The sequence below is a fragment of the Triticum urartu genome, chromosome 7A (genome assembly GCF_056163025.1).
Source record: "Triticum urartu cultivar PI428250 chromosome 7A, HENAU_Tu73, whole genome shotgun sequence".
Lineage (NCBI taxonomy): Eukaryota > Viridiplantae > Streptophyta > Magnoliopsida > Poales > Poaceae > Triticum > Triticum urartu.
The window spans coordinates 148749434-148761460 of record NC_141879.1 but is presented as its reverse complement, the minus strand read 5'-3'; the positions used below and the strand labels follow the sequence as shown (position 1 = coordinate 148761460).

Here is a 12027-nt window from a genome sequence, read left to right as displayed (position 1 = left end):
ATCATGGCAATTATGCTGAAAACAGCGTCAGTCCGGGTTAGTTCCATTCAAATCATACAAGTTAGAGTCCAAAACAAGGGCAAAAGTGTTTGGAAAAGTAGATACGATGGAGACGTATCAGAGAGCGACCACTGGGTTGTATCTGGCACTTGGAAGGGTGTGTTTTATTAAGTATCCGGTTCTAGTTGTCATAAGGTCAAGGTACAACTCCAAGTCGTCCTGTTACCGAAGATCACGGCTATTCGAATAGATTAACTTCCCTGCAGGGGTGCACCACATTTCCCAACACGCTCGATCCTCTTTGTCCGGACAAACTGTTCTGGGTCATGCCCGGCCTCGAAAGATCAACACGTCGCACCCTACCTAGGCACAACAAAGAGGTCAGCACGCCGGTCTAAATCCTATGGCGCAGGGGTCTGGGCCCATCACCCATTGCACACCTGCACGTTGCGAGGGCGGCCGGAGAGCAGACATAGCCTCCCTTATACAAGAGCAGGCGTTCCAGTCCAACCCGGTGCGCGCCGCTCAGTCGCTGACGTCACAAAGGCTTCGGCTGATACCACGACGCCGAGTGCCCATAAATGTCCCCGCATAGATGGTTAATGCGTATAGGCCAGTGGCTAGACTCAGATCAAATACCAAGATCTCGTTAAACGTGTTATCTTGAAATAACCGCGAACGTCGACCAGGGCCAGGCCCACCTCTCTCCTAGGTGGTCTCAACCTGCCCTGTCGCTTTGCCACAAAGATTCACACAGAGGGATGTCGGGAAAGTATGTCCTTCCAGCCCCCAATTCGTGAATCAACCGCGGGTACTACTCGAGCCGACCCGTCTTTTGTCACCACAAGTATCATATATTATGTATAAGTATATACCCGTGACCACCTCCCAAGTGATCACGGCCCGATAGTATATCATGGCAGACGGACAAGAATGTAAGGCCACTGATGGTAAACTAGCATCCTATACTAAGCATTTAGGATTGCAGGTAAGGTATCAATAGTTGTAGTAACAATGATAGGCTATGCATCAGAATAGGATTAACGGAAAGCAGTAAGAAGCTACACTACTCTAATGCAAGCAGTATAGAGAAGAGTAGGCGATATCTGGTGAACAAGGGGGGAGGCTTTCCTGGTTGCTCTGGAAAGAGAGAGGGGTCGTCAACACCGTATCCGTACTGGGTAGCAGCGGCGTTGGTCTCGGTGTCTAGCGAGAGAATAGGGGGAAGAAACAATAAATTTAATGCAAACAAAAGCATGACGATACATGACATGACAAAGCGTGATGCCAAGTGTGCCCTAACACGGCACGAGGTGGTACCGGTGAAGGGGGAAAACATCCGGGAAAGTATTCCCGGTGTTTCGCGTTTTCGGACAGATGAACCGGAGGGGGAAAGTTGCGAGTTCGATAGGTTAGGGATGTGTGGTGGACGAACGGGCCGCGTATCCGGATTTGTCTTGTCGTTCTGAGCAACTTTCATGTACAAAGTTTTTTCATCTGAGCTACGGTTTATTTTATATTAATTTTAAAAATATTAAATCATTTTTATGATTTATTTAATTATTTTAATGCAACATTATCCAGAATAGTGCTTGCTGACATCATCATGACGTCAGCAGTTGACCTGGTCAACCTGACAGGTGGGTCCCGTTCGTCATTGACACATTTAATTAGCAGGTTAATTAAACAGGGTCAATTAGTTTAATTAGTGGTTAGGTTAATCCAATCAGGATTAATTAGTTTAATTAATTCTTTAATTAAGATTAATTAATTAATTATTAATTTTATTTATTATTATTATTTTAATCTCTTTTTTGTTAAAACGTTCTAGGCGTGGGGCCCATCTGTCATAGGCCCTAGGGGCCTTAGCGGTTCGGTTGCTGCGGGCGCCGCGGGTGCGGGCGCTGCCCGAGTGGGCGCATGCCCAGGGGCGCGCGGGGCGACGGACCCGGCAGGGCGCCGGAGCAGCAGGGGGCGGTGGCCACGGCGTGGCCACGACCGAAGCGGGGCGAGGCCGCGGTGGTGCCCGCAGCAGCCGGAGGCGGCGCTCGGCCGCGGCCCAGCAGGAGCTGCGGCAGTGGCCGCGGGGAGGCTAGGCCAGAGCCGTAGTGGGAAGCGAGCGGTGACCGAAGGTGGCACAGAGGGGCGAGGCCACCGTGGCGACGGGGCGCTGCAGAGCGGGGGAGGCGAATGGTGGACGGTGGCGAGCAGTGGCCAGAGCCGCGTCGGGGAAGGAAGGGGGCGGCCATGGCGCGGCCCCAGTGCGGCCAGGCGCGGGGCGGCGAAGACGGCAAGCGGTGCGTGCGGGGGTTGGTTGGGTGCACCGGGGCACGCAGCAGCGCAGCAGCGAGGAGGGGGGGTGCGGGACGCATTGGTCGTGTGCTGGCCGCGGTGAGGCACGGAGCGGCCCACTCCGGCGACCATTTGGTCGGCCGTGAGCACCAGGAGGACGACGCGCAGAGGGACGCGGGCAGTGGTGCAGGTAGGGCGTGCAAGGGGTGGCCAGAGCGAGCACAACGGCGACGAGCGGCGGGCGCGTGTGCGCGTGGTGGTGCACGAGAAGACAGATAGGAGGGAGAGGGTGAGCTCACGGGGGAAAGCAGGGAACGGGGCAGTGGTGCTCGTGGGGGTTGACAGGGACGACGGCGATGGGAAGGCAGGCCGGCGGAGAAGAGGAAGTAGGCCGGCGGGGGAGCTCCGGGCGCCGGCGTCGACGTACAGGGGCGAGGGGATCGGGAATCCTCCCGATCCAAATCCAATCGAGTGGGGAAGTGGGGGGGAGCGAGTGGGGCGACGTGGGGAAGCGGCTAGGGTTTCGGGGGTATGGGGAGTGCGGGGGAGAGTGGCCGGTTGGGCCGGCCTGGTGGGGTGGCCGACGGGGCCGGCTGGGTCGAGGCCCAGTGGGGGCTTTCTCTTTCTATTTCTTTTTTCTGATTGTTCTTTTCTTTTTAGTTATTATTCTTTTCTATTTATTTTTAGCTTCCTCTTAGTTTCTGTTTTATAAAAATTATCACTAGTACCTAAATTTGCATTTATAATTATACTACTCTCATAGTAATTATTAACCCAAAACAAAATAGTTTAATATTTAATAAAATCCAATATGTATGTATTTAATTGTTATAACTATTGTTTTAATTACCTAAGTGCAATGAAACCTTTTATAACAATGTGGTTTCTCCACCATTACTACTTATGCATTATTTGGCTCACTCCGAACATTTTAGTTTTAATATTTGAAAACTGTTATTGTTTGGTTTTGCTTTAAAATTTGAAAATTTTAACTGGGTCTCGAAGTGACGCGAGTTTATCACAGTAACCGAGGTGACGTGGCATCATTAGTGGAGGTTCACTGTAGCTTAACTACCCGGGCGTCACCCTCCACCCTCGTGGGCCCCTCGTGGCCCCCCTGACATACTTCTTCCGCCTATATATCTCCATATACCCTAAAATGATCGGGGAGCACAATAGATCGGGAGTTCCGCCGCCAGAAGCCTCCGTAGCCACCGAAAGCCAATCTAGACCCGTCCCGGTGCTCTCCATGACGAGGAGGGAGTAGTTCTCCCTCGGGGCTGAGGGTATGTACCAGTAGCTATGTGTTTGATCTCTCTCTCTCTCTCTCTCGTGTTCTTGAGGTGATACGATCTTGATGTATCGCGAGCTTTGCTATTATATTTGGATCCTATGATGTTTCTTCCCCCATCTACTCTCTTGTAATGGATTGAGTTTCCCCTTTGAAGTTATCCTATCGGATTGAGTCTTTAAAGATTTGAGAACACTTGATGTATGTCTTGCCGTGCGTATCTATGGTGACAATGGGATATCACGTGATTCACTTGATGTATGTTTTGGTGATCAACTTGCGGGTTCCGCCCATGAACCTATGCATAGGGGTTGGCACACGTTTTCGTCGCGATTCTCCGGTAGAAACTTTGGGGCACTCTTTGAGGTTCTATGTGTTGGTTGAATAGATGAATCTGAGATTGTGTGATGCATATCGTATAATCATACCCACGGATACTTGAGGTGACATTGGAGTATCTAGGTGACATTAGGGTTTTGGTTGATTTGTGTCTTAAGGTGTTATTCTAGTACGAACTCTAGGGCTGTTTGTGACACTTATAGGAATAGCCCAACGGATTGATTGGAAAGAATAACTTTGAGGTGGTTTTGTACCCTACCATAATCTCTTCATTTGTTCTCCGCTATTAGTGACTTTGGAGTGACTCTTTGTTGCATGTTGAGGGATAGTTATATGATCCAATTATGTTATTATTATTGAGAGGACTTGCACTAGTGAAAGTATGAACCCTAGGCCTTGTTTCCTAGCATTGCAATACCGTTTGTGCTCACTTTTATCATTAGTTACCTTGCTGTTTTTATATTTTCAGATTACAAAAACCTTTATCTATCATCCATATTGCACTTGTATCACCATCTCTTCGCCGAACTAGTGCACCTATACAATTTACCATTGTATTGGGTGTCTTGGGGACACAAGAGACTCTTTGTTATTTGGTTGCAGGGTTGTTTGAGAGAGATCATCTTCATCCTACGCCTCCTACGGATTGATAAACCTTAGGTCATACACTTGAGGGAAATTTGCTACTGTCCTACAAACCTCTGCACTTGGAGGCCCAACAACGTCTACAAGAAGAAGGTTGTGTAGTAGACATCATTCCTCCCTTTGGAAGTTACCTCATAGGCGGGGGAGGCTTCAGTTGCTATGATTTTTACGAGGACGTGGTCGACGAGCGCATGTGCATCCTGGATGCGGGATACAACCACATTTTTTAAGATCATCATGCGTGCGACGTCCATTTTCGCGTAGGCTGCCATCCAGATGCGATCAAGTAGTCGAGGGTGGCAGGTGCGGCCGATGGATGATTCAACCTTATGATGTGCGTTATGCTTGACCCACACAGAGTAGTGGCACACCATCTTCCAGAACCTTTCTCTCAGCATGGTCCCTTCGGTCTCACCGAGAAAGCTCTGTGGAGAGAGCTCAGCTGCATAAACATGGTCATTGAGGGTGATTGTGGCGGTGATGGGGAAGGGCGAAGAGAGGGGACGAGGTGACAACCACCTTAGGGCGAGGGGGCAATGGGGTGGGTGTGTAGGCGATACTGGTGGGGGCGATAGAGATTTTACATACCCATGTATGGGCGCGCTCCAGCAAAAAATGGGTGCATATAGGGAAAGGGTGCAGAATGTGACGGCGGCCATTAATTGGCGTTGTTCATGGTGAAAAGGTGTTTGCGGCATTGACACATGAGGAAGCGACAACTGTGCGGATGACTGCGCCGTTGACCGATCAGCATGCGGGAGGAAGTCAATGTCCAAAACCTTGAAATATGAAGGCTTGCGAGCTCGATATGGAGCACACTGCATAAATTATGCCGGTCTATATGCATATAACAATTGTGCTAGAGCATCATTTTGGACCAAAAATCCTACTCTCTTATTTTTAACACTACTTTTAGAAGGGAGAGAGAGGTTGGTGGAATAGTTTGTTGTATTGCTTGAGCCTTGTGGGCATATATATAGGAGTACAATCATCTACTTGGAGTACAAAACAAGCCAGAACAAATCCTAGTCTATCTCGTATTTACTAATAAACATTATACTCAACATCCCCCCGTAGTCACAATGGTAGCGACGCAGACGGTGAGACTGGAGAAGAATCCGAAGGCAAGCCGACGGACACCCCCCACAGTCGTAATGATCGACGCATCACGGAGTCGTGGCCGGAGTGGAAACCAACGAGGTTGCTCAAGCAGGCGGTAGACCTTTGTGCCGTTTGTCAATGTAGCCATGAGCATGGGTGGTGGAGCCGTGGTCGAGGTAGCCGTGCGAAGAATGCCGTGGTCGATGTTGAGTCGGGGTGGCCGGTGTCAAGGAAGTCGCCGTGGAGCCGCAGGCGCAAGGGGGCGCCGAGTTAGCCTGGGCGCAGTGGTGTCGAAGTAGTGGTGCATCGGGAAGAAGATGTGGTTGACGACGCGTCGCAACGGGTTTGCCAAGCCCGGGGACACATCATGGATGAAGGCACGCACCGGTGTTGCCAGCACCGGGCATGCCTAGACGGACGAAGACGAAGTTGACGAAGCGCCGACCAGGCTTGCCAGGCCCGGGGACATGTCATGGATGAAGGCATGCATCGGTGTTGCCAGCACCGGGCATGCGTAGACGAGGGACCTGCACGACCTGTACACCATGTCGGAGAAGTCGAAGGGGCCACCAGAGAAGAACTCGACGACGATTGCGGCGTCCATCGGCGCGGGGCCGATGTCACCAACGGTGGTCAGAGTAGACGAAGTGGTCGGGGTAGATGACGGCGACGCTGGCGACGGGCTGGTGCTTGGACGAAGACGAAGGGGGTGGACGGGCGGCGGCGGCTAAAGAAGAGCGGCGGCGGCGGCCTGACGGCGGCGGTGGCGTGAGGTTAAGAGTGCGGCGGCGATGCTCGAAGTAGGTGAAGAACCCTGACAGCATGACGAAGACCGGCACGGACGGTGGCGTTCCCGCGCCAAGGTAGACGGCACGGCGCATACCACGGGAGGTCGACGCGCTGTGACGGCGGAGCAGACCGCAGGCCGCGGCGCTACGGCCCGAGGGGGCGACGCAGCGGCGGCAGGCGGGTCGGGGCGACGGCAGGGACCGCGGGTCACGACGCTGCGGCCCGAAGGGGCGACATAATGGCGGTTCGCGAGTCGGTGCAACCACGGGGACGGCCTCGAGGCGGCGACGGGGACCGCGTATCGCGACACGACGACCCGAAGGGGCGACGCAGCGGCGACGCACGAGTTGATGCAGTTGCGAGGAGAACCACGGGGTGGCGGCGCTGCGGCCCAACGGGGCGACGCAGCAGCAGCCCGATGCTCGATCGGTGGAGAGGCGCGCTTAACTCGGGGACGATCTTCACGGGACATGCGGAGGCGCGCGTAACCGACGGGCCAGGTTGGTCGCGCGACGGAGATGAGGCAGATCGTGGCGGCGAGCTAGTGATCAAGTCGATCGCGCGCGAGGTCGGGGACGCCGCTCGGTGGAGGCGTGGTGGCGGCGGAGTCCGAAATGAAGCGGGCGACGACGCGTGTGACGTCGTGCGGACGAGCTTGTCAGCACCGGCACCCGGGCTACCAAAGCAACGCCGGCGCCCGGGCAGTGAGGCCCGAGCGACCAACGGAGCAGTGGCGCCCGAGTTGAGGCAGCCGATGAGCCTGACGCAGCCGTCCCGACGCAGCCGAGGATGAGGCCGGCGAGGTAGACCGTTGGGCCGCCGTGCAGACGCGGCGGAGGCGGGTGATGTGGATCGATGGGCATGTCGGCGTGCGAGCGACGGCTATGATTGGCCGTCGCATGGCGCGAGGCCGCCGGGTCGGGGTGATGCAGGTGTCCCGGTCGGAGCAGGACGGTGACGGCCGGCGCAGGGCGACGGGCGGACCGACGCACGGACGACGACTAGCCCTGACGGGCCGCCTCGGCACACGTGGCCGCTGGGTCAGAGGAAAGGCCGGCTGGTCGCGCCGGGGTCGGAGTAGAGGCGCTTGGGGTCGACGCGGTGGTGGGCGACGCAAACCGATCAAGAATAGATTGGAAAACCAAAAAGAAACCATGCGATCAAGATGACCGGCGGGAGAAAGAAAACCCCGGAGTAAGGCTCGGGAAAAAGACTCTCTAGGGCAGCTGGTCAACACGACCGGCGGACGAACCCTAGATACGGGCGGCGCGGCCCCTGGCGGAGGTCATGTAGACCGACCGCCCCGGGGGCGACGGCTAGGATTTAAGATCGACTTGCGATAGATACCATATTAAAAGGGAGAGAGAGGTTGGTGGAATAGTTCGTTATATTGCTTGAGCCTCGTGAGCATATATATAGAAGTACAATCATCTACTTAGAGTACAAGACAAGCCGGAACAAATCCTAATTCATCTCGTCTTTCCTAATAAACATTATACTCAACAACTACACTAATATAAAAAAACATCTTTATATGATGAGACGGGGGAGTAGCTATCATTCGTATGGCCCCCGCTAGAGTTGCTATAGTGTTGCAGGTAATGCCTGACACGGGTGGCATTTTTTTCTCAAGAATGAACGGACAGAAGAGCTTGTACATAAAGTATGACGTTCTTTTGTTGCCATTATGCACACGCTTTAGGTTCTAGCCTCTAGAATACACATTTGCTGCGTCACCGCTTATTGTCACACCAAACTTCTGGTACTTTATTAAGACATAATATATTTTGTTTTATTAAGACCCCGCCACCTACCGTTGAAAGCAAGGGACAGAGCATCATTCGAGCAGAGCTCACATCACAAGCAAGAAACAGAGCAAACAAAGCTTAGGCGCGCTTGTCATAGATTCCATCGCATAGCTTCATACTCCGTATATTGCACCACCGCTTCATAGCTGTCGATCGAAGCACATCCGCAACCGGTCGAGACAAGATGGCCACGAAGGAGCCGATCCCGCTGCTGACGCCCCACAAGATGGGCCAGTTCGAGCTCTCCCACCGGGTGGTGCTCGCGCCGCTCACGCGCTGCCGCTCCTACGCCAACGTCCCGCAGCCGCACGCGGCGTTGCACTACTCGCAGCGGGCGACAAAGGGCGGCCTGCTCATCGCCGAGGCCACCGGCGTCTCCGCCACCGCCCAGGGGTTTCCTGATACCCCTGGCATCTGGACGCAGCAGCAGGTCAACGCTTGGAAACCCATCGTTGATGCCGTCCACTCCAAGGGCGCTCTGTTCTTCTGCCAGATTTGGCACGCCGGAAGGGTCTCCTCAAACGGTAAGTTAGGAGTTCATGGCATTTTGTGCTGATGAATTGTACTTCCTCCGTAAACTAATATAAGAGCGTTTAGAATATTAAAGTAATGATCTAAATGCTCTTATATTAGTTTACAGAGGAAGTACTGAGTACCGTGACAATTTTTTACCTGATCCTGCGATTTATTTGTGGCTACTAATTTTGTGCCTTGCTTACACCGCAAATAAAACAGAGTTCCAGCCGGATGGGCATGCGCCGATCTCCAGCACCGACAAGCAGATACCGCCTGATGCTGAGTCCGGCATGGTCTACTCCAAGCCTCGACGGCTTCATACAGACGAGGTACCGTTGATCGTAGACGATTTCAGACGGGCCGCTCGGAATGTCATTGAGGCGGGATTCGATGGTGTCGAGATCCACGGAGCACATGGGTTTCTCTTGGAGCAGTTCATGAAAGATAGCTCAAACGACCGTACTGACAGGTATGGTGGCAGCCTTGAGAACCGATGCCGCTTTGCCGTGGAGGTGATTGATGCTATCGTCCATGAGATTGGCGCGGATCGTGTCGGAATCAGGTTGTCTCCGTTCACCGACTACATGGATTGCTTCGATTCTAATCCACATGTGCTCGGTACCTACATGGTACAACAACTCAATAAGCACAAAGAGTTTCTTTATTGCCACATGGTAGAGCCTCACACGACCATTGTGGATGGTCGCATGCAGATACCCCATGGGCTATTGCCCTTTAGGAAAGCATTTAATGGCACTTTTATTGCCGCGGGAGGGTATGATCGAGAGGAAGGCAACAAAGTGGTGATTGATGGTTATACAGATCTCGTTGCCTATGGGAGGCTATTTCTTGCTAATCCGGATTTGCCTAAGAGATTCGAGCTAGATGTCCCCTTGAACAAGTATGACCGGTCCACCTTCTACACGCAGGATCCTGTCATTGGTTACACAGATTATCCTTTCCTTGATGACTCAAATACAGAGTAGTTCATTCACCCAACTTCAATTACTTATGTGGTTCACTTATGTAGTATGCAATGATTTATTCAATATGTGAGTTCACACATGTGCATTGTATAATTTTCACAAATAATTTATTTTTGTTTTCCACTGTAATGCCAAAATATAGGGATATTCATCTCGTGACAAATTTTCGTACGCATTTGTTTTTATTTTGGTACAAGGGTGGATTCAAATTTTTCTTCATTTTGAAAATAAACCCGAGAGATATGCGGTTGTAGCATGTAATGGTTTCACTCACTCATTCAAATTGTTCTCATTATTTAGGTTCTTGAAGTGGTGGCTTTGGATAAACTCATCCATATTCATTGGGATTGATCACTGACGGTAGGTAGAGGAAGGAGGGGCATTGGGCTTGGCCACCGATGGCGTAAGCACTTCCGTAGCGGTAGCGACACCAATAGGGCCTCTCGATTCCCATATTTCTTCCATCACTCGATCAATTATTTCTTGAACATTGATGCATTGCTTAGCTAGAAATCTCTAGTTAGGTCCCCGTAGCTATACATCTTCTCATCTTGGGAGGAGGCACCGACCATTGGGTCAAATAGCTCATTGGACTTAAGTACCACTTTCTCCCGTCACGAATCATCTAGTCTAGGGCAGTTAAACCACCAGATAGTTCACGAGCCTCTGATATCAATTGAAAAAATCAAGATGGACCTAGAGAGGATAAATAGGTATAATTAAAAATTTTAATTACTATATTAGCAATTTTATGAAAGTGTAGGATATAAATGTGAGCCTAACAATTGCTACTCCATCTATCCCAGTGGATAAGTCACATTAGGAGGTGCAACACGACCTGGGTGCAAGCATATTGAAGGAGAAGGAGAAACTGGACCGGTCCTCCTTCAAATCAAAGTTCCGATTTCTCTCTTATAAACGCAACATCATTCATAGCAGTTAAGATGATGTCATTTTAGCTACCCCATGCAGGCATTGCCGGATGTTCGCAACCAGTACTGACGTGTCCGCTTGCCTTTTATGATAGCGCAGTCCACTCTGGAGCCGTTTGTACCTAGGTGCACTCGCCACCCTGTCGACGACCTCCACAGCGGCTACCACGCCCTACAGGTGTTCGATCAAATGTCATTGAGCTTATTTTCGGACCATGTCGTTTTTGCAGAGTACAAAGGATGGCGGGGCACTCGACCATGGATGATGAGTTGTTGTGCGATGCGTGGTTAGCCGTATCCATGGATTTCGTAGGCAGGAGCAGAGAGAGGACTTTCTGGCAGCAAGTGCACGAATCATTTCACGAATAAAAGCACATTGCGCCCTATGACATGCACATCATCCATGATCGCAATGTGAGGTCGTTATCATATCAATGGTACACCATCCGGCCCATGATCACCAAGTTTTGTCACATAGTTGCTCGGCTGGAGGCAAGGTGGCCATTGCAGGCGGCAAAGGAGGAGATCGCAAGCTTGACTTCTTCTTCCTCTACTTGTTGATTGAATCATTCATGCACTCAATGTTGCTCTACACATTGTGTAGCCCGTACGCGCTAACGTGATGTACCACAAGATAGAGGGACGACCATTTACGTACACACATTGTTAGATGAAGATGAAGGGGCAGTATGTGTCGGATGACATGACCCATCAAAAAACTTATTGGGCATCGAATTTGGGACACTGGACTTATATGCATGCTATGTATGAATGATTTTATGCTATTTTCTTTTTGAAATTTGATGAATATCAGCCGGTTTGCATGAATTTCGTCCACTAAGTTGAAACTTGGCTTGAAATGTATGTGGACAACGTTCAATGGCGGTCTCCAACTTCCGTGTCCGCGGACGGATCCGAGAAAAAATTTGCGGGCCACCGTTGGAGATGCCCTTATTACATCCATTTTTTTGCGGGAAACTGTCGACCTATTCATCTTCAATCATGGCAGTATAACGAACACCAGAAATAATAAAAATTACATCAAGATTCATAGACCACCTAGCGACGACTACGCGCACTGAAGTGAGCCAAGGCGCGCCGCCGTCATCGCCCCTCCCTCGTCGTAGTCGGACACAACTTGTTGTAGTAGACAGTCGGAAAGTCATCATGCTAAAGCCCCATAGAACCAACACACCAGAATAATAACCACAATAAGGTCTTATGTTGTGGGGCGGAGGGAGTATACTTTCAGTGACTTTGTAAAAGTGTGATCGATGAGCTAGCTTTGTGTCTCATTTTTTGTTTGACACACGTATTTTTGTTTGAAG

At 51.3% G+C, this 12027-nt stretch overlaps 1 protein-coding gene across 5 annotated transcripts; it reads left to right on the top strand.

Annotated features, from left to right (window-relative positions):
• Positions 1 to 8271: 8271 nt before the first annotated feature.
• Positions 8272 to 11484, top strand: LOC125524149 (12-oxophytodienoate reductase 1-like). 5 transcript variants are annotated; one of them, XR_015610218.1, is made up of 6 exons: positions 8272 to 8789; positions 9001 to 9343; positions 10068 to 10127; positions 10574 to 10646; positions 10740 to 10825; positions 10930 to 11484. XR_015610218.1 is itself a non-coding variant. In XM_087534368.1 (3 exons), exons 1-3 carry the CDS (start codon positions 8450 to 8452, stop codon positions 10123 to 10125), a joined length of 741 nt encoding a protein of 246 aa, XP_087390494.1. In that variant the 5' UTR covers positions 8272 to 8449; the 3' UTR covers positions 10126 to 10566. The 5 variants fall into 5 exon arrangements, 2 of the variants coding, with proteins under 2 accessions (XP_087390494.1, XP_048545178.2); XR_015610217.1 differs by having other exon boundaries at positions 10574 to 10664; XR_015610216.1 differs by having other exon boundaries at positions 10574 to 10825.
• The last annotated feature ends 543 nt before the right edge of the window (positions 11485 to 12027 follow it).